The sequence below is a fragment of the Trachymyrmex cornetzi genome, unplaced genomic scaffold (genome assembly GCF_001594075.2).
Source record: "Trachymyrmex cornetzi isolate Tcor2-1 unplaced genomic scaffold, Tcor1.1 scaffold25, whole genome shotgun sequence".
Lineage (NCBI taxonomy): Eukaryota > Metazoa > Arthropoda > Insecta > Hymenoptera > Formicidae > Trachymyrmex > Trachymyrmex cornetzi.
In genome coordinates, this window is record NW_017297166.1 from 1,870,568 (window position 1) to 1,894,311 (window position 23,744).

A 23,744-nucleotide genomic window follows, 5' to 3' on the forward strand; every position below is an offset into this window, starting at 1 on the left:
GAATTAAATAGTTTCTTTTAGTACTTTTTCAACGTAATGTTAATGATAATTCAGTCTATCTTATCGTATTTGACCTTAAAAAAAGTTTCACTTATAGCGCAAATTTAATAATAAGTAATAAAGACGGAAAGATATAAGAATGATGTGAAATAATTAAATTTTCCCTTTTTCTTTGTTACTCGTTCGTTATAATATGATGTGTTCCAGAAACTCTCCAATCCAAAAAAATTAACCCAAAAATATATAAATCTGCCAGTGGCTCCTCCAAATTGATAAGTGTCTGGATCCGCCCTTAATAAGACGGAATATATTAAGAAAATTTTGACAATTTTTCCGATAACAAAGGTAATGATTCAAGGAGAACATTTATCGGAAGAGCGATTAAATACAATTTAAATACAAAGACCGGGATTATCTCGTTAAGAAATCTGAATTTCAAATAATAGGTGCTCACATACGATTATATCTACAAGAATAATTCGCGTTTGAGAAAATGTCTTTGAATTCTGCAGAATTCCAATTGAAAATAATTTTATCTGCGAATAGACTCAATGTGTCCGGAAATAATGCAGCCACATATACATCAATGCACATGTAACCGCACATTCCCATTCTCGAATATTATCACGAACAATTCCAGTCACGCGTCTCTTGCGGATTTTGTTTAGGAATTCTTGCGGAAGAAATGCCGGATAACTTCGTAAAACACTCGTAAACGTAACGAGCCGTGAAGAGAGATATTGGCTTATCGCGACTTCGTTTTATGCTTTATATTCCATTCAACTAAATTTTATAGCTGCAGATAACATTTATTCGGGGCGGCGCGGTTAGTGGAAGGAACAATTTGATTTTATCAGAATTCAAAACGCAAACGTGAGAGACAGTAGACAAGAAGCGATGTACATACATCGAAACTCTTTGTAGACACATGAATTCTTTCGAGTAAGTGAGAACATCTTTCTTTCAAATATCAAGTGTTTACTATATTTTTTTTGTGGCACAAATTAAGAAATAAAATTAGTATCATTAATTATTTATTTATAAATTATAAACTTAATGTTTCTTATACTGTTATATAAATCTTTGTATTCGTTGAAAATTTATTTGATTTAATAATTTATTACTATATTTTTTATTTAGTAAGCATTAATTAATTTGAAAGATATCTACCCAAGGCTTGTATACTTTTTCTCAGAAGACTGAATTAAACGTTGCAAGATATTTTTATTTATATTTTTATAATTTTAAATTCTTTATATATATTTTTTTTTTTGCTGAAAATTTATGCAACAGTTTAGTAATTTATTACTACATTTTTATTTAATAAGCATTAATCAATTTGAAAGATCAATCAATTCAGAGCATTTTATACTTTTTCTCAGAAGACTATGAATTAAACATTGCAATGTCTTATTTTATACAATTTTATTCATGCAATTATTTATTTCGATATAAAAATATTTCTCGAATTACAGAAAAAAATCACTGTGTGCCTCGGAAAATCCGCACCATAAATAAAGTGTCATCAGATATATCAGGCCGACTGGTGACTTCGATTTTTTGTGCGAAGTTTCCAGACCGCGTTGCTATTACTGAAATTGCTGGTTGGCAAACTCGCTCTCCGCGCTCAAGGATCACTTTAAAAAAGCTTCGGAATTATTAAAACGTTCGTGATGCAGTCCGTCGACAGCCTAAATTCGTTAATGCGTATACGTCGACAGCGGCTACTGCCATGCGCGCGAAACATATTTCACGTCCGACCAAGTACAGAACGGTAACTAACCCGTTACGTTAACTAACGAGGCGGGAAATTATCAAATGGTTCGTGTGACGACAGCCGAGTCTGCGAATTGCTGGAGAACTCGCGAACGGTGTTCCCGCGAATATATGAGCTGACGGACGTTCTTTATCTTTGTTGTACACTCGCTCGAAATATCGCGAACGTGATCAAGTCGTACATACATAATGCTTAAACTTTTGTTTAACTGAAACAGTTCGCGCTGTTTGTATATAACACTCACCGCGTTCACCATTATTCTCCGAGAATCCATTACGAAATCGTATAAATCAAGTTGACGTGAAACGTATGATGTTATATACTCGTTTATATACCGATCGCAACAGTAAATCGCAGTACATAATATTTATCACATAATGACTCCGACAATGATGTTCTTTTAATTTTCTCTGACCATATAAGAAATCGCTACAAAAGCAGACAAGTCGATAAAAGGTACGACAGCGTGAAGAAGTATTTTTCTCTAACGAAAGTGTCTTGCACAATACTGCACGATCGGCGACTCGACTATGAGGAAAGTTGAAGCATTTAATCGCGTCCGCAATGAGAAAAGCCGAGGAAAAGAACGGCGAGGAGAAGTACCGACGTTTACCTTCCACCTGCGATCTTCAAAGCCGTCGACTCGAGAAATATCGGTGCAATTACAGACAACTCTGGTACGTTCCCATCGTCTGTCGTTTACGCGTTATCAAAAGTAGCAAAAGTTACCACGGGATATAGTTCAGATCGAATTTGCCACAGTCAGTTCCATGGGGATGGCTGGATAAAAGTTTAATCACCATTAATCGCTACCAACCATGGAAAACATTTTCAAACAGATTATCCGATTAAAGGCGAACTATTTTCTTCTCGCAACATCGATTAATTTTTAAACTCATCGCCGCACTACTAATTCCATAATTTCGTAATTTCGATTAAAAGAATATCTCCTAAACGTATTAAATTTATTTTTATTTGTGTCTCATATTGATCGCGTTTAAATGTCCGAACGTTTCGGCGGACAGTCATATTTGAGATAAATTAAATTCATGAACCAAGAATATTATATTATTCGAAACATCTAACTTTGTGGACCGATCCTAGGCGTTCTCTATTATATTTACGTTGTTGTATTAACTCGGTTGGATTTTATTTCTCCATATCGAACTTATTTTTATATATAGCAGTATGAATATTATGATTAGTTTTTGAAATTTTTATTTTAACAAATAAAACTCGCTTTTTTCTCTCTCTCTCTTTCTCTCTCTTTCTTTCCTTTTTCATCTCTCTTTTTGAAGATTTAACATCAAAGACAAAAGAAATTAAAGCAATCTGCGGAAACTGTGCCATTAATGTAAAAGAAATTGCATCTTGTAATCTCGGAAGTGTCGTATAGTAAAATGAAAAATGAAAATGAGAATGAGTAAAGGAAAAGTCGACCTGCAATTTTTTTCGAGGCTTTCGCATTTTCTATGCAAAGAAAAAGAAATTATCTAACGGTTATCTTTGGTAATAATCATATACGAGCGAATTTTGTGGGGCGATCTCTTATATATTCTTACTCGCCATTGTGCGCGATCGAGATTTCGGCTTAAGAAAGCGGTGGATTTCCGCATTAGCCGCCGTTTTCCCGTTATTTCCTCTACAAACTCGCTATCTTCGAGCTTCTAAAAGAAACGATCATTGAGTGAGGAAGAGATTCCGCCGCTGGCGAAAATACAACGTCGGTATTCGCGTGGAATTCGCTTGTTCGCCTTCGTAAAAGTTGAATCGAGGGCCAGAAGCGGAGCGAGGTGTAGTCAAAAGAGTCCCACTGAGCTAACCAACCTCGCATAAATAAGTAAGAGATTTCTTGAACCGCGACGCTGTGTCACTAACATTAAACGTTCGTGTACCTGAGCTTTGCAACGTTACTTACGAGTATTTAAGAATTTTAAGAGAAATGTACGATGTAGATATACGCAATACCTGTGGAGAAAGCCTTTGCCACGAAACATGGAATGTTGGACTGTTGTTCTTGTACACGGAACGATTGCTGTTGTGGCACAAATTTTCTCATTCCTCACTGGGGTTGCAGCCGAGAGTTAAGTAATTAGCGAAGGAGGAAGAGAATTTCGCTCTTGTAACGAGAGAACACGAATGATTGATTGATCTTTTCAAAGCTATTTGTGCTAATCGATAGTATTGATACTGATAGTCTTCGTCTTTCGTCAAGATTGCTGTAATAAATTAACTAGCTATAATAAAATATATTCATCACGTATATTATGTGTATATTTATAATAAAATAGATAAAGCGTGTCACTGAGTTATTTTAAAACAATGTTGAATTAGAAAATCGGTAAAATCGATTAATAAATGTTCAATATAAATAAATGCCTTATTCAGTCATAACAGGTTTTGGTATTTATTTTATTATTTTATTAATATTTTTGTATAAATTTACAATTTCCAGGTCAAGCAAACTGCGCCGATTATTTGTCTTGATTGAAACACATTTCTAGACTGAATTGGAGCAGAGCTGGGCATGTATTTGAAATATTTTTATGTGAAAAACAGTATTTGTAAGACAATTGTATTTTGTATTATGCATTTCAACTCAGCACCTGCAAATATTTTGTATTTTGTGTTTCAGTATTAATAACGAAAGATTAAAAATATTTTGTATTTCAAATACTTAAGATTGACAATTAATGTTATTTCAATTACAAAGTACAAAGGACTTACAATTTTTCGTTTTTAAATATAAAATACATAATTCTTTTTTGTGCTCCGCTGAAATACAAAATACAAAATATACTTATATTACAAAAACTGTGTTTTAAATATAAGTATTTCAAATATATGTTCAATCCCCTGAATTGGAGTTACATAATATCACAAATCAAATTAACAAGCAATTTAATATTATTGATGTTAATGAGCGTCTTTAAAACACTGTAAAGCATTTATTAAGAAAAATATCACCTCAGTTAAAATTCGAATTTTTCTCATTCCGTGGGTGTTTTATCAATTCAACCACCGAGGCATGGGGTGATATTTGCGGCAATAACCAATATGTATATAGTGGAAAAATGTATTTTTTAAGTGACGTGAATAAACAATATTAGTACGATTATATTAATTTTGTTAAAATTTAGAGCATTCCTATGTTATCAATTTTGCAATATTGATTCTTATTTTGCAATATGTTCTAAAGTACAACTATCATATATATAATTTAATTTTATAAAAAATTTTTTTTAATTAAAATATATATATATATATATATACAAATATATTAAATGTATATAATGTTTTGTCTTCCAAAATATATTATATATATTTTAGCTTTTAAAATGAACTGTTTCTGTTTCTGAGCATTTTTAACAATTTTCAATTATTATATTGAACAAATTTATATCGTGGAATTTTTCGTAATGGAATAAATCATGCAAATCCAATAAAACGTAACATTCAAGAGTTTTGTAATTCAGATGCCTGGGTATTTTTTCAAATTTTTTTCGATACGAGGGAGGATTTTCGTACAGACGAGAAATATGAGCTTCATTTTTCCCTTGGCAATGTAATGACGGGGATCACTCGGACTTTCGTCAAGTACGTATGTACGCATGAAACTCGCAAACTACATTCCAGAGTCACAATGGCATATAGCGGACGTACTCATGGGATCGAGATGAAACGATACGAGTCCCGCGGGAACTGTCCCGAAATGGGCTAGGTCCTATTGAATAACTCAGCGTTACCATTCGTCGATCCCCGTCCGCTCCGACATCCCCCCATGGTTCTCACCCTCCTGTTTCGAGAATATCGGGGAAAACGTGCCAGATCGATGGAAAACTTTCACCATAGCCATGGTACATCGACGACAAGGATGAAGTAGTATTAGCTCCCCGCTCATTTTGCTGAAATTCTGTTGCTACATATGTTATGTATGTACACGTGCAGTATATACGTAATATAATATTTGTTAGATCCCTTTAAAAAAAGCTGCTTTACAAAATGTAAATACTTTACAAAACAATGTTAGTAAATAACATTTTATATACCTACGTAATTTTACTTATTAACTATCATAAATAAAATCTCATTATTTTATGAATTTAGACATTAATATTAATGGTTTCTCTTTCCTTATCAGTTTTTTATCTTCACTTATCAACGTGTCTGTGCTCTCTAAATCTTTTGGAGTGAAAAGTTTTCACTCTTGAAAAAGAGTGGCAAATTTTCACTCTTTTGGAGTGAGATTCGCTTCAAAAGAACGAAATCTTACACCTTTTTTGGAGTAAAACTTTATTCTTTGAAGTGACTTTCACTCTAAAAGAGTAAAATCTTACTCCAAAAAATAAAATCTCACTTCTATAAAGAGTAAAAATTTGTCACTTATTCAAAAGTGAAAATATTTTTACTCTTTTTTTAAGATAGCTTAATTTTCAGTTTTTTGGAGTGAGATTTCACTACAAAAAATTTAGAGAGTGCCTATAGTTTCCTGGTGTGGTTTTATTATGTTTTGTTACCAGAATAATATAAAAATTTTTATTGTACAATAGTATCAATGAACAGTGAATGTAATATTAAAACGTCCAGTACGTCACGGAAGAGGAAACAGTAGAAGAAGTAACTATTGAGTACTTCTTCGCGCGTGAAAATGCACGATTATTTGGTCTTATTCGATGTCCAACGAATATCTCAAATGCAAATGCTCGAGAATAATTCATTCTACGCTCTCGAGAAATCTATTGTTCTATTAACGCTTGTCCCGTCCTCGAAACTCGACTTCTACTGGTCACTGGTGATATCTGAATTCCTCCCGACTAACTTCTGTAGAACTAGCGACTTGGCTTTATAATATATAACATATCCGTGGAGAACTACTCAAAGAGATACGCGCGTCGTATATTTACCTATTGGATACATATCGAAATCAACTACGTTTGAAGATTAATCCGTGGATGAGAGCTCTTTTAGCTATTGCAAAAGCATGGCTACTATTTAACATCATTTTGTATGACGCAGGTAATCAAAAAATATGCATGAAAAAATGAAAATTTTTGAATAAAGCCTATAAAGGCATGTAAAATATAAATTTTAAAGAAAGTGGAAATAGCTTTTTTTATTATAAAATTATCGGGCATAGTGTCAGCTTCAATAATGTTTAAGATAAAGAAATCGCGATTTATCTAAGAAACTCTATATTAGTCACGCAGTTTGTGTCACGCTTTATATTGCTCCCTCATTTCTCCAAATATAATTGTGAGGATTTATATCTAAGTTTAAAATATCTATAAAACTTTGGGTTTGATAAACTTCACGTTTAATACCGCGTTATGAACGATCCGTACTCTTTGATCTCATCCTGATATCAAATTGCTCTTTCGTGCAACAGAATGTTGAACGAGCGCAGTTTGCTCACCGCTTACGAGATCGCTGAGTAAATATCACAAAAGAGTTCTATCTTTTATGATTACCTTTAGCGATGGACACAAATTTATTATTTTTGTCTGCGCCATTCACGAGTTTATAGCCGTGAATTAAGAGAGCGCAAGAAGATTTACTTACACGATATAATCTTTTTATACAAGATAATAATGCGGACGATAGATTCTAATTTCAAATTTTATAATAGGAGTTTTTTTTTATTAAAGAAATGTGTATGTTACCCTCTTATAAAAATTTTATCAACATTAACGGTCAAACTTTTTGCACTCCTGAATGTTTCTGTGATACTGATAGAAAAATTTATGACGCCCGTTGCTTGGACAGCTTGGACTGATGCTGTCGTTTGGCATTATAAATAAATAACTGGTTGCGAGTTGCGCTTGTGCCAAGTTGTTTCATGTGAGATACTTGCAATACGGAATAATCAATGATATCGAGAAGAGAAGATCGTGACGTATGCTGTACGCTATAATATAAAACGTAACAGGGAAATTTTCTCCAAAGCATAAATGTCACGTATGAAATAAATATTTAAATCAACGAGCACATTAATATTATTTTACTTGACACTATTTAATCGATATCAATTTATTATTTATTTCGAGTTGGCAAGTATAATCAGCTAACCAATATTAGATATCAGAATGTTAAAGTTCAAACTTGACATGATGAAAATATTTTGAACACAAAATATTTTACATTTATTATATAAATATACGTAGCTGGAATATCAAATATCAGAATGGATTATAATCACAATAATTAATTTTGATATAGAATAATATGTGCAGAGTGACGTGTTATTTTAAGTAAATTAAACGAGATTGTGTAGTAATTTAGTCATTTAGTTACGACACATACACATACACACACATGCATACACCCATACTATAGATATGTATTAACTGACGGTAACAGAACAAAGTGTGCAATCAAATATCAACAAATTATATATAATTATTACTCGATTAATCAAGTGCAATGCCGTATTAGAAGATTTTTTGTTTCCTTTCATATATATTGGAGTATTATTATCAATCGACAGCTTTTATAAATGTAAATCGAGACGAGTGATGACGTTAAAAGTGCACAAAGCAAAATCGAAATAATTGTATTATATTAATAATGCTCGAAATTCGTTCACGCTCACTTTCACGCGCTGAGTTTTCATTATAAAAAATAATTCCTGATGTGTAATTCAATCTGACCTGCTGTTGTTAAATTTAAAACTTTCATTGGCAACTCACTGGATCATACAATTCACTTTCAACGCGTAAATAAGTAGGTTTAAATTATCATATTTGCGGTTCATGTTATACAAACGCTCGAAATACAAAAATTCGTAACTTTTAATATTATTGTAATTGATCCTATAAATTGTATTTTTCTCGATCACGTAAGTAAACATTTTTTAAATGTTTTTTTAACACATATTTTTATAAAAAATTTAAAATAAATATTAAAAATTTAGCTACCAGAATCAAGTTAATTTGAAATTTTATTGCGATATATAAAATATTATATATATGGATATTGTAAAATTATTATTTTGTAAAGCAAATGGCACAAGTTAATATTTTTTTCTTTCAACAGTATCTCTAAAAATTGTAGGCGAATTCTCTAACATTTCCCAGCGGACAGCAGATTGTACGCGAAAATATCGATCGGTGGGTGTATATATTTGGCGAGGACATTTGTCCTCTTGTCGGCGTACGCCGGGGAGAAACGAATGGGATCTTTATTTCTACTTTCGTCGAGCGCTAATGTCTTACAAGTTCGCCTCGCTTGTTGTACGCCAGCATTTTCGCTAATCTTCAATCTACTTTTCATTGGACACGGACCATTATTATTCGTTAATTAAAACTGTTTTATTACAATACGAATAATGTTATAAAACGGTATTGCGTCACTATAAGCACCATTATTTTAATAATTTCTTCTTTACAATACTCATCTGCAAGTGATCTACAATCTCTTATTTACTAATTACTTTGAAACAATTGAAATTTTGAAATTTTATGTCATTAGCAATCAGTCATTGTTGTAAGTATACGTATATATTTGAATTACTATAAATATATTAAAATCTTGTTATATAATGTCTAACTCATAAATATTTTTATATGTATAAAATTTAGTACTCTATATTGTTTATCATAAAACCATTATTTTTTAAAAAAGCAATTAATAGAAGAGATTATTTTATTTCTGCAAAAAAATGTGATTTTAAACAATTTTTTATACTACAGTTTTATTTTATAGTTTTTATTTTAATCTCATCATATATCACGAATGTGTGAGTTGAAAGCACGTAAACAATTTTTGAAGAGATGTAAAGTGTGGTTTAGTTTGATAGCCATTGTCATTTAAAAAAACTTTTTTCCACAAGCAAATTAAATCTACTTTCAATAAAAAATTCATTTTTTTAAAGAAAAAGATAATGTAACGGAATGATTTTAACATTGTCACAATATTTAATTAAAACTTAATTAAGATGTTAATAAAGATTTATATTAATGGAGATTATTTTGTAAATAAAACAGTGAAGTACTGTATGTTTATTCATAAATAAAGGAATTTGTATTATATATATTATATTATATATTAAATATTTATATTTATATTATATATATATTAAATTACAATTTATTATTATAATTATAATTTATCATTATCTTAATATTTAGTTCTCTAATTACAAATATTTATATGATAAATAAAATATTTTCACTGGAGGATTCATGGGGGGAACCATGATAACCGTGGTCTTCATACCTTGAGTCTTCTTTTTTAAAAATATTTATACCAAAATGTTATATGTATTTTTAATGTATCTGAAATGCTTACTCAATTTGATAATCCAAAAATATTTTTTAATTTAAGAAATTCCTAGATATTAAAAATATACAATACATTCTACTGTTCTTCTTTTATGTCGATATATATATATATAATTTTAAATAAAACGTTTTATATTTAAATTTAAATAACACTTTCCGATGTAATAATTTAAATAATAATATTCTGTTTTTTCATATTTTGCCTTAAAAATATTTTATTTGCGACAAGCCAATGATCCCTCTCTTTGACAAATTTTTAGATTCACCAATAAATATTTTAAGTGTTTACAATATCTTCATCGTATTAAGCCGCAAACTTTAATATCATCTCTGATATTACAAACTAATCAGTCTTGTCATAACTTGAAGTAAACCAGTAAACTGATTTATATTAAATAACGTTCACAATAATGTCCGTACATTTATCGATTTAAATATTTACTGCATACTTGATATCGACGTTTCTTTAAATATTATAATGAATATTCTTGACAGTATCTTAATCCGGTTTAATGGAGATTCGTTCGCGTTCAAATTTCCGTTTTCATGCTATAAATAATTCCTCAATTTATCGCGTGGTCCTTTGCACGAAACTGTCTGTGTTTGCATGTATCAAGGGTGAAATACGATGCTGTTAACCATAACCGACAAGTTTTATGGACCAGACTGTATGAAAGGAAGGAAAGTAGATATACCAAACGGCATTTATTACCGGCAGCGACATTTAAGAAATCTTATCAATGATTAATGTTCAATCGACGGTTGTAGTTGTTCCTTTCTGGATGGATGTTATAATGTATAATGCGTATGTATTTGTTAACGCGTTAAGTAAAGATATTTGTGTAGAAAGAAGTTTCTTTTTACCATAAGTTATGATCCGCAAAAGTTGAACAGAAACCACTAAATAAGTTAAATTGTTGCAGAACTGTTATTAGAGAGAGCTGATTATTTTTTATTGCTGTGGAAATAGCTCTTCATTTTAAGTTACTTAACTAAAAAACTTTATTTAATGTTTCTTAAATACAAACAAACACAGCCAGGGTGTGCGAAAAATGAGTATGCTATACATTATATATACCCAGAACTCGTCTTCAGGTCGAAATCAAGCATCGCAAAAATATATATAATAATAGGTACTCAACGTTCATTCCGGTTGTCCTTTTTATTATTGTATAATAACATTTATACTTTAGCAACGATTTTCACTATGACATGGGAGCATGGGTTATTTCATATTAGAAATACCCTCGCGGATACGCGCTTATTCGGCAATCTTTAGAAATTAATATTTCGTCAATCATTGCGAAAATTGCAAAATTGTAGACTCAATTTTTAATTAGGAATAAGGCTACATGATTAATATCTGCTTTTTAAAAAACACCTTGTATATATATATGGTACATATCTGGAGACACTGGTAGTGTCTCGGCGCTAAGCTACGCGCAGCTACTTTACACGTATATATGTATGTATATATTTGTGTGTGTGTGTGCACGCGCGCGTGCGCGTGTGTGTGTAAAATATAATATGCCAGTTGATATTTCTTTAAAATAGATAAGGGAAAAGATTTGGTTTTCTGCCAAACGTCTCTGTATTCTTATAGAAAGAGAAACGATTACTTTTTTCTTATTTTACGTCGAGGCGCGAGAGAAGAAACGAAAAGGAATTATCGGCGGTGAATCTTTTCACGAAGAGAGTGAGTTACGTCACACCGTTATGTGACGGCTGCAATTGCTCGGAAGCATTCTATCTGCGCGTATCCATTTACATGTGACGACTTTATGTCTTTCTCTTTGTCTCTCTCTCTCTCTCTCTCTCTCTCTCTCTCTCTCGTTTTTTCTCTCTCAAAAATTAATCAGAATATACATTCAAAATTATATATATCGAAACACGTTTAATAATTTATATTGGCTTGATTTAAGGAGGTTCTTTGAATCATATTTATAATTATTTGATATACAAATTTCATATTAAAAACATATTGTCTATAGATAATATTTTTTAAAACAAAGTTTTATATTTTGAGACGTAGATGATTTACAATAATTACCATTTAATTAGGGATTTACTGAAAGTGCAGTATTCAATCAATTCTGAAAAGCGGAACGATTACTCACGTGACGTCCGACATCACTACAATTTTGTATGATGTAAAACATCTTTGTTTCGAGGGATATAGAATCAAATAATCAAAAAATAAAAATGCTATGTGCTGCCTACCTTTTCAAACCTCGAATTCAAAACACGAATAATAGCAAGGCGACTCCAACGTGTATTATACACGACGTTGTGCTGTGCGTCGGAAAAATAACAAAGTCGTATGCCAGCTGAATTGCCATTGTACCGTTTCTGAAATATCCAGTATTTTCTTAAATTCACGCCAAACATTCTGTTTCTTTATATTTCAAATTAATTATCACTATAACCGATGTGAACTTATCATGGCTTTTCAATGGAATACTGATCATTCGTATATTACGCTCTTAATCTGTGAAAATAACAGATAAATTACAATTAACTCGTAGAAAAATTCAACGCACGAAGCGAGATACAAATGGGGCCAAATAATTTATAATTTCTATTATCTTTCTATCGCTTCAATTTTTGCTTTTTTCTTTGCTTCTTTGTTTTCTAATGTACACTTTTGGAACAAAGTATTTGTTATGATTTAAACTTTTATTTTAAATAACTAATCGCGCAAAATATTTGCTTCAATAAAGAACTTTATAATAAATCGTTTTTCACTATACAAATTAAACTTGTAGCACAAAAACTTCTTCATATTATTACATTAATGAAAAAAGAAAAAGTTTTATTAAAGAAATGGAAGAAAAATAAACAATTTAAAAAGCGTTGAATATTTTAGGCTTTTTTTGACAGTGATGTTCGCCGTAACCGCCTGTTTTTTTTTTCGCTTGAAAGTTACGTTGTGACGTTGTGACGCAAACAGTTCGTTGGAAAAAGATGTTGCGGATGCTTTTCGTGGATATTCGCGCCTCCTCGATAACGTGGATTTTGACGCCGTGTCATATAAATCCGGTCGTTTTATGCTCTCATCTCATACCGGTGAAGATAGCGCTACTCGTCTAGACGCAACAGCAGTTTGCTCTTTGCGTACTTTGCTTTACGGAGGAGAGGTAGCGTAGTGAAAAATTTTATTACTCGCGAGAGTAGCGGCCGCGATGTTGGCGTAGATGGTCGTTTGAGTACATGCGAAATTATAATTCATGAATTATAGCGAGTACGAGCCGGTGGTCGACGGTGGACAATCGTGAGAAAAATACGGTACCGTTTTTACGACTGCCGCACTCAATGAGTTTTAATTGTCGGTCGTAGTGGTAAATTGACAATTTATACGAGTAATTCCCGGTAATTTTCACGCGAAGGAAATTGCCTAAAAGATGCAATAGCGTGAAGTTAGCACAACGCACTGTTTCTCTACTACCAATTTTTCTAGAAACGGAAATCATACAATTTGCAGTATATTTGCACGAGAAATCATTGTATAATATTAAATAAAATCGTATATTTTACCAAATTGCTTCATAGTAGTGAAAAAATTATTTGTAATCAAATGAAATTATGTAATCTGTGGGACAATATTTCAGCTAGTGGTTACCTCCTCGATTCAATCACTGTACGCATCAGTGTTTAATAATAAATTGATTGTGTGATTTAGAGTCGTTTTTTTATTTATCATAATTTTAAGCCATCTTATCATAATCTTAAGGTAATCTATAAATAAATAGTGTTAATTAAAAGCAAGATTTAAATATCCATGATTGATCATAACATAATCATGAGTTTCGTTGAAAGGAAAGAAATGTCAAAAATACATTTTTTAACTAAATTTTACTTTCGAGGTGTGAGTTATGGGAGATATGTAATACAGATATCGAATCGAAGTTTTTTTCGAACATGTGTATCGGTGTTTGATCTGTGCAATTGAACCTTTAACTGAATGTAGCATTATGAAGCGACACGGCGTGCAATTTATGCTCGATGCGCGAATCCTTTATCCATAATATTCACTTGTATACTTCGTATTAAAACCACGTACGTTTGACATGCTACAATAACAAACCTAGTAACGAAACCCGATATGTTGTGCTATTGAATATTGATGTGGGCAGCTTTTTGCAAACAGTAAATATAAATATCCTTTTTTCAGAAAATACATCATCACTGTGTTTTCATGTGATCTTTATGAAGCGATTACCAATGCATTCGATTCAATATTTGACTCTACACTTTCATGTGAGATATAATATAAAGTTCCATATTTCGATTACACCCTAGTATTTGCGTGATCGAATAAACACTGCGCGAAAATAATAAGAAATTATTAAATAAACCTTTCTGATACGGTGTTACTTTGTCTGGGTTCTAATTCCATGTCGACATTGCAATGTCTCTTCCGCAAACACGCCTACACATGCATATACTTACTTTGGATATGAATCTCCATTTGACAATTCAGCAACAAGCCGAAACTGGGGAATATTAATTGGCAACAATTAGCAAGTTGTTTTGTCTGTGTAACGCGGTAAGCCCCACTGTCGATTGTGTCAGATGAATTTACTGATTAGGATAAGCAACCAATTGATTATGACGAGAATCCGCTCGTTAGCAACGATTTTTGACGGCGCTGCAGATTAATTACTTACGCAACATAGCCCGAAATGATTATTTTGTGTTCCGCAATGCACGTAGTGTAAATTCATCACTTAAGTAGGGTTGGGTAGTAACTAGTTAAAACGTTAAAAGATAAAAAAGGAAGTTAAAAATTTAATAAATTTTCACTTAACCTAGTTAATTTTAAATGCATTAATTTTTAACTCAATTTAGTTACTTTGAAACTTTAATTTATTAATTTTTTTAATTAAAACTTTTTTATCTCTTTTACTGCCAATATTTTTTTCTATAAGATCTTACATTTGAGAATTAATTTAGAAAAAGCTCAATGATTTTGTAATTAGAGACCCTTTAATAAGAGTCACGCCATATGATAGCCAATTTTGATTGGCTCATTAAGTTTTGTCAATTTCTTATATTTGAATCACACCAATTTTAGAGGTGCTATAAATATTATACAATATTTCAACAATATGAATATGAAATGGTTCTTAAATGAAGAATTATTGTAAAACTGTGCTGCACATCCCATTTTAAAAATTTTTACATATTTTGTAACAAATTTCACATTTTTTGTAACAAATATTTAATCGACGTAGTCGTAAACATTCGTGAGCAATGTGAGCGTTTCAGAAGAGGTTAGGTTAAAGAAAAAGAGATAGTGCCAATTTATACCCTTCTTTCTCGCAGGATTTTGACAAAAACACCTTACAGTTTAATTTTTATTATAAATAACTTAAATATGTGAATAAAAAATAAAGCTTACCTATATACATATATAATCTATATCGTAATTGTTATTTAGAATAATCTCATTTTAAGAAAAATTAGGATATTCTGATTTAAAAAAATAATTTTTTTTAAATTAAGTTTTTCTTAACTCAAGTTAATTCAATCTTAACTTAACTTTTATTAAGTTAATTTTTTATTTCTTCGAACTTTTAATTCAATTTTATTAATTTTATAGGCCATTAACTTTAACTAAATTTAAATTTAAAAAAAAACATTAACTTATCCAACTCTGCATTTTAGTTATAATTAAATTAAATTTTGGTTATAATTAAATTCCAAAAAAATTAAATAATTTAATCTGTTTGCTAGTTGTTTATTTTTATACATATATCTCCACGCTTATTACTGCGATTACATTTATTAGATCCCATTACCTCTAATGTCTACATTTCGGCATTGAATATTGGTCATTGGTGGTCGATAACAATCCAGCGTTAAACTGTAAATTAGAATAAAAACAATTATATCAATATAAAAATCGGAAATGTTGTATCACATACATACCAGGATTGAAAAAATTACATTCTTTAAATATAAAAATGAAAATAAATTTAAAAAATTTATAAATTTTTTGTGACTTTTTTTTAATAAAGGGAAATGTTATAAAGTACAATATAAAATAAAGTGTTATAGAGTGTACATTTTGTGAAGATTTTAATAATTGTTCGAGAGATAAATAAAACAAAAATTACTTTATAAGTTCTTGTGATTTTTTTTAATAAAGGGAAGTGTTATGAAGTATATATACACGTATTTTTACGAGGATTTTAATAATTTGAAGGATAAATAATAGAAATCATATTTATGTTTTCATTACTATTTTCGTTATTTTATTCAGTTTACAACGTTAACAAGAACATTATGATTCAGTAATTACTGGTAACAATTACCTACGTTAATTGCAGTAGCGATAAGATTTATGATCTATAATTTACACTAACAACTGTATCACATTACTGAGGTAAACCGCTCTTACAAAAATATGTTTTACCGTTAGTTTTGTTTAAATACTGAAATTATGTTATTGTCGGTTTTTAATTGCAATGAATCTAGTCGATCTCTCACTTCGAATTAATGTATGACGCGGGATATGGACATTACATACATATGTGACGTGATAATTTCGTTAATTCGATTATGTTGCATTAATTGCTTATTAATGTAGGAAATTAACATATAAACCGATAAATAACAAACGAATCGCTTTCTGTAAATATCTAGGAATGTTGTATGTTCTCCTTTAATTTATTTTTTAATATTCATGCTTTTTCAATCTATCTCACAAAGTCTTTTTCACATTAATCTAAATCACGTTATATATTAAACTAATTTAAATCTATTAGGTAAGATAGTGGTAATATATTCGCAATTGGTTGAATGTCTATAAAGTTAGGTATTCGTGATCGTGTTAGTCCGACCACACAAACTAACGCTCGTCATTCTCATTCTTAATCGCACAATAGATATCCGAATGACCGCACAGATATAAGATTCATTGGATCGCATAAAATCACTCCTCGGCATCAGGAGACATTAATTCATCGACGATCGATAAATGGTCCATCGTCACGAACTATTGCTACAATACTGGCGTCGCAACGAAGCGATTGCTTCATCTCAAAGGAAACTATCGGCATCATTAACGCTTTACGTTCTAGACATCTCGCAAACCGCTTCTACAAAGAGACATTCCTATACTTATAAAAGTGCAATATCGCTTCTAAACTTGATGGAAGGTGCTGAATTCGTCTACAGTAAATAAAAAATAGAATATTTATTGGAATAAAAGTATTTACAATTTCTTCTCGAAAAATTTTTGCTAAATATTTTTGACGTTCCTATATTTCTAATTTGTTTGTAAAGCATTAAGTTAATTATATTTATTATGCATGTAAAACAATACTAAATTTATATACTATAAAATATGTTATAAATATGTATTCTGTCATGTATGTATATATTATACAATATATTCCATTATAATGTATAATATATAATATGTAACATATATATTGTTGCATGCAATATATAATAAAAATAATCTACACACGTTTCGAAATTCATACATCACTTCTTGTTGTTTATTAAATTACTAGATGCTTTTTGAAACAACTTTAGGATATTTTCTAAACATTTCTATTTTCAGAGAATATTCTCAAAATGAATATTAGCTAAAAAAACTATTAAAATAAAAATTGTTTATAAAAAATATTCTTACGATATGATTATTCAAAATATTACTAGAATATTCTCGAGCTATTCTCTCTGTCTCTCTTTGCAATGAAATTATTTTGGAAATATTTTCTATAAAAGTAAAAATATTTTTTCTATAAAAATATTTCCAAAAATATCTCCAAAATATTATATTAAATATTTTAATATAAGATATTATCTCCTAACATTTTTGAACACTAGCTGTGGAATACAATTTTCGAAATATTTTGAAAAACATCGTTTTCTTTCAAGAATATTTTCCATCGTCATTGATAAACTCATTCGCTTTCATAGACATAAGTGTTGTCCAATTCTGTATCCGCATGAATTTCACCGTTACCGGAATAAGATACTTTGCTGTATTTATGGACGGATTTTCGTTTACGGATGTACCAGGTGAACACAAAGTAAATAATAATAGCAATCATTAGGCCCAAATTGACCACAAATGCTACAGTTAATCTGTGGAACCACACTGTGGATTGCATTTTCCAAGAAATGCTACTCAGCACGCACACTGACCGTCCATTGTTCCACGTAAATATCGAATCCGCGTGACAGGTGATGCAGTCTGCGTCACTAGGTCCTTTGCAGGATAGGCACGAGTAATGGCATACGGTGCAGAAAGCACCGGAATCGTCGTCACCTTGGACTTCGTAAGTTCCAAGTGGACACTGTTGCAAGCAGTTGCCATTGTTGTGATTCCAACCCGGTTTGCACACTGAAAAATTAGATACACTATTGACGTTCTTCATTTTTGTTTAATTGAAATTGTAATGTGAACTTGTAGTGTGTTGTTGCTGTCGCTGTTGCTATTATTGCAGTGTAACGTATTGTTACAGCTGATTGACATGTCGATGTGACGAATGTTGCAAAAAATAATTCATGTTGATTAAATTTAGATAATTTTGAATCTTTCTCATAAAAAATAGATTAATTAGAAATAATGATAATTAGGTATAATAATAAAAATAATAGTTATTTAAGCAAATTTGTCTGTAATGCCATTCAATCGTTTGGATGGTTAATCACACAACATATAGTTAAATGTATTTGTAATATTCAGTATGAATGAATTATTTAAAAAATAAATGTTTATGTAATGAAATATATTAAGTAAACAACTGTTATAATTATTTCATTAATATATAGTTTAGACTTTGGCGAACATTGCAATTCTCGACATTAAAATCTGTAAAACTAATATTTAAATTTTATTGCAAATCTTTGTAACTAGTTTTGGATATTGAACTTATAAATAATAGATATCAAACTATAAATTCAATATCTGTTATTGTAATATAAATTCTAAATATGAAATATTATTGCCCAAATAACACAAGTCTAAAATTATGACATAAGACGTCTTTAAGTCGTTTTTTAGACGCAAAAAAACGTCTTATGACCTGATTTTAGACACTTTTTGTTGTATGGGTGAAGAAAACTGTCTTATAAAAATTGATTGAATATGTTTAAATTTTACATAGAATTGATTTTCCGAATAATACTTTCTATGTATGTACATACATGTGAAACATTTAATATGAATTTATTAATTACAGTCTTCAGATTTTTTTGGATAATTGATTAAGTAAATATATTAGATATGTTCATTTTGATAGGCACAAATTATTATTTGAAATAATCGATTTGTGCTGTCGATTCGCCCAGGCCTAAAATTATATGTTCGCAATTCTTAAAAATATGTATTAACTAAAAAGTATATGACTAAAAAATAATATTAGTCCGTTCATACTAAGAGAAATTTTAAAAAATGTTCTTCGAAATATACATATATATTACATAAATACACATGCACAAAATAATAAAGCCCGTAACATTACTCTCAAAATCTTGCGAAGCATGCGAAAGCATATATATGCCATGCTATATTCCATTTATAAATTTAAAAAAACAAATAACATTTATCGGAACACAGTACTTAAAATAGTAACAAATAAAATGCATATATAAATATTATTTTACTGCATTTGCATTGTATATTGCATTCATACTTCATATATGTATTGCATTTAAACTTCATAACTCATATAGCGACATGACGAGTCTGTGGAGTGTTTACAAGATTTGTTATCTACAAATAAAATACATTAGTTTAATCTTCATTCATGCATTATGTGCACCTTCATGACGAAATAAATTACTTTACATAACACTAATTTCTACAAAATAAAATACAAGATGAATGACAATTGACATTACGTGTTATTGTTATTATATGTGTATTACATGTATACTATGTCTACATTAAAGTTTCTTTTTACAATGGCATCTTTAACATAATATCGTTGTTTTTTTGTACAGTTTGCATAATAAAAAATAAAATAAATGTATAAAAAAGGAGAACCGTGAAATTTTTTTTGTATTATGTAAACCTCTCTTTTATATATTAATTGTAGATAAAAAGGTACAAAATACAAAAAAATATATTATATTGTTTCTGTTCAGAAACATAATATATCATACAATGTAAAAAATAATACAGCGACGTATATGTATATATTAACATTTAATACATATTTATAATTTCTTTATTAATGATTGTGAATCATACTCCATTACTGTATATTACATTTATAAAATTAATGTGAAATGTATAAAAATATTCTGGCACTGTTAATATTATTGTTAATATTTAGTACATAATATCATTAATTATAACATATGACATTATTTTGATTGATTAATCATATAATTGTTTATTATCTGACGATAATGATTGACTAATTAATATTAATTATAATACAATATTGGTCTTTATAGCAAATTAATAAATGTGAACATTTTTTATATTAAGAACGTAAGCAAAGGAAATATGTGCATAGACAAAAGCAGTTGGTATAGAAATGAGAAAATAGAAGCTATCTCTCGTCAAAGTATGTGAAACCCAAGGGAATATGTTTATTTCTCGGGAGCCTTAAAATGAATTCCGAATTATATGGCATTTCTCTTAATAACTAAGTGATGGCAACAATCATAAAGTTCTATTAATTAAATTTATATTAAATATCTTGATGTGATATATTACTTGCCAAGATTGTAAATCATTAATCATTTATATAATATGATATGAAAAATATATGAAAACTGCACAAAAATACGAAATGTTCCTAGAAAGTAGTGCAATTACAAATTCAATATTCTTTTTTCTCTCTCTCGTGGAAGAATCAATTTTTGTTATTAACTGGCTTTCTAATTAACTCTTGAACTTTTTCCAAAGTGAAAACTCATTAAAAATTTTAATAACCTATTATTAAATTTTAATAATTCGAGTTACTAGAATTTCTTTAGTTACTAGCATTAATAATTTATTAATGACGCATGGTATTAAAAGCTTAATTAAAAAAAGAAATTATATACATAAGAAAAAATTGAAACATGTAAATCTTTTTCGGAAGACCTTATAAAAAGCAAGATATAAAATTAGACTATAATGGGAAACGAATTTCGATCCTAAGGCAACCAAGTACTTTTGAGAGTAATAAATTGCGCAATAGAGGATTAAAATAGGATATTATATAGAAAGAAGAAAGAAGTAAGACTCACCGTGCTGGTGAAGCGATCAGGGATAAGGCTGTTTTTTTTTTGTATTTATGTGCGGTTGTGGAGATGTGGATGTGGTTGGTGATGGTGATGATTGGTAGTTGGTGGCTGGTCTGAGAAAGTCCGCGTCCGGCACTCGTCCCCATGGAGAGTATCCAAGTATCTAAATACGTTTTCTGAACCTGCTATAGGATAAAGGGATAAAAGGCAACGTTCGCGTGACAACTTCGAAACGGTTCATATCTCACAAATACTTTGATCTTTATACGTGTAACGCTCACCGAGAAAACTCTCCTTGCTTTTCAGATTATATTATTCATATAGGATATTTGAGAACCAGGAATTTTAGGAAACAATTTGGGGAACACTTTATTCGCGTATCGGCACGTAACTTTATTTGTGATTTGAAATGATGGAATTACGAAAAAAAAAGAGATGATATTCATTGTTCTGTTTCGAATTAATAAGATATAATTAATAACATTAATTTAATAGCTATGAGTTCTCAGATTGGAAATGATATCAAGAAAATATATTTCTATTTCACTGGCAAAATGGGAGTTTGTAAAAGCAAATCCACGCGTTTTCTACACGATTCTAATAGAATTATTAATTGAAATATAGTTATTAATAATGTGTAAGAAAATAAGAATATCGAAATGGATAGTAAATATTTGAATTATCTTCGAATGGCTCAATTAAATTGGCTGATAAGTTCTTGTTAATGTACTGGACATCAGGACTATCTGGTTGGGATGTGTTCGCACTGATTAATCAAATCCCTAAAAGTTATTGCCGCACGGTGGATTAATCGTTCCTGTCCTAGAGGATCGCGATAAAGGATAATTGTACCAGGTCCACGCTGCCACAAGCTCACACGTTTCTCTAACGTGTCGTCTTCCAACGTTCTCCACGTCCGTTTCGATCAAGATAGAATGAATAGATGGTTCAATAAGGAAAGGATAAAAAGCGTGTCATTAATTAAACTGTAAGATAGAATCGCGTTTTCGGAAAATAATAGTTTCCAATAAAAATCATATGACTTAGATATCGTGAATAAAAAAGTAACGTAAAATCTTTGTTGAAATGTAAAGAAAAGTAGTATCATTTTAATTTATTTGTTATATCTTTTCAACGTATAAAGTATTGGAACACAATATACAGTTCAATGGATTGGAAAAAACGTCATGGTAAGAAAACTTCAGTGATCGTGAATCACCTTAATATTATCAATTTTAAAGAGAGGAAAGACTAGAGAGCTCCTATATATTTTATTTCTCCATCATGCAAATATATTTGAACTGGGAACAGGAGTAAATTAGAAGACGCACTGAAATTGCCAATAAAATATACTTCAAACACATTGCACGAATGCATGCATATAAGCGATAACGACGTTTCAAATGAAATGTGTGATGCTGTTCCAAAAGCCATTTATTTTGACTAAATTTACTAAAAAGTAAGTTAGAAGTTCAGTATTTAGTATTCAATGTGCATCTGTATGCAGAATTTCGTGCAGAATTAATATTACTGTATGATATATTATCAGCATTTTTTAAATCTGTATGTGTGTTTCATACATAATTAAAACATTTAAATCTAATTAAAAGATTTCATCACATTGATATAATGTTAGATTGTTTACTGAATTATTGAATTATTCATGAGAACACATGAGAAGCACTTTCACACAGAAATTAAATTTTATACTGATGTTCACTTCTTTGTTTATTCGTTTTGACGTCTATCATTTACTCATTTCTTCACCTCAAGTTTTTTCTGTTGTCTTAATATCTTCTTTCTTATAAAAGAATATGCCAATTACAGATTAGAGTTGCATGCACATCGAAAGGCATGATTAAGGTTAATGTACATTCAAAGAAAATCGTTGGTTATGCATTGTTATCTTTGATAAATTGAATATTCGTCTGAATATATTTTGTAATCAAACAATGCTCAATTACTTGACCTTAATGAGAAATAAAACGTCTTTATAACCAGCGTTTTCCAGTAACTTTAACGCAGTTCGTCTTTTATAAACGCAATTTACAACATTTAATAACTTTAATTAAAATACTTATTAAGTTTCTAATTTCACGATGTCTTTGAAAAAAACTTCATCAAAGAAATATTAATAATCTACGATACAGAAAGTTCTTGTATCAATAATGTAAGTGCATCGTGTTTGATTATAAAAATTCTGCTTATGTAATAATTCAAAATAGTTATCAGAAACAATCTTTTTATAATATTTTTAATAGCTTGCAGAAATATCTGTAATAGTAATGTTAAAATAAAAAACAGTCAATAATATACGAACTGTAAGAAAAATAATACAAAAAACCACAGAGAATATTAATATTTTAAAATGATAATTAAAAAAACAATTTATTTCATTCTGTATTATCTCAATGTACTCAAAATTCATACAGATATCTGTAATTATTCAAAATTACATAAATTTACAGGAGTTATGAGAATTA

At 29.9% G+C, this 23,744-nt stretch overlaps 2 protein-coding genes across 3 annotated transcripts in view; both read right to left on the minus strand.

Moving 5' to 3' along the window:
- Positions 1–15,889: 15,889 nt before the first annotated feature.
- LOC108761537 (furin-like protease 1, isoforms 1/1-X/2) overlaps positions 15,890–23,744 on the minus strand; it is a 244,819-nt gene continuing 236,964 nt past the window's right edge. The window contains exons 12-13 of one of the 2 annotated variants that reach the window (XM_018508142.1): positions 21,265–21,446; positions 18,342–18,418 (exon numbers count right to left, since the gene is read on the minus strand). In XM_018508142.1, coding sequence (XP_018363644.1) covers positions 21,310–21,446 — 137 coding nt within the window. In that variant the 3' untranslated portion in view covers positions 18,342–18,418; positions 21,265–21,309. Of the gene's footprint in view, positions 15,923–18,341; positions 18,419–21,264; positions 21,447–23,744 lie in introns of those variants that run through there. The other variant, XM_018508144.1, reaches the window with a different exon arrangement.
- On the minus strand, positions 17,881–18,610 carry LOC108761540 (uncharacterized). Its single transcript, XM_018508148.1, has one exon. It carries the CDS (start codon positions 18,450–18,452, stop codon positions 17,976–17,978), a length of 477 nt encoding a protein of 158 aa, XP_018363650.1. The 5' UTR covers positions 18,453–18,610; the 3' UTR covers positions 17,881–17,975.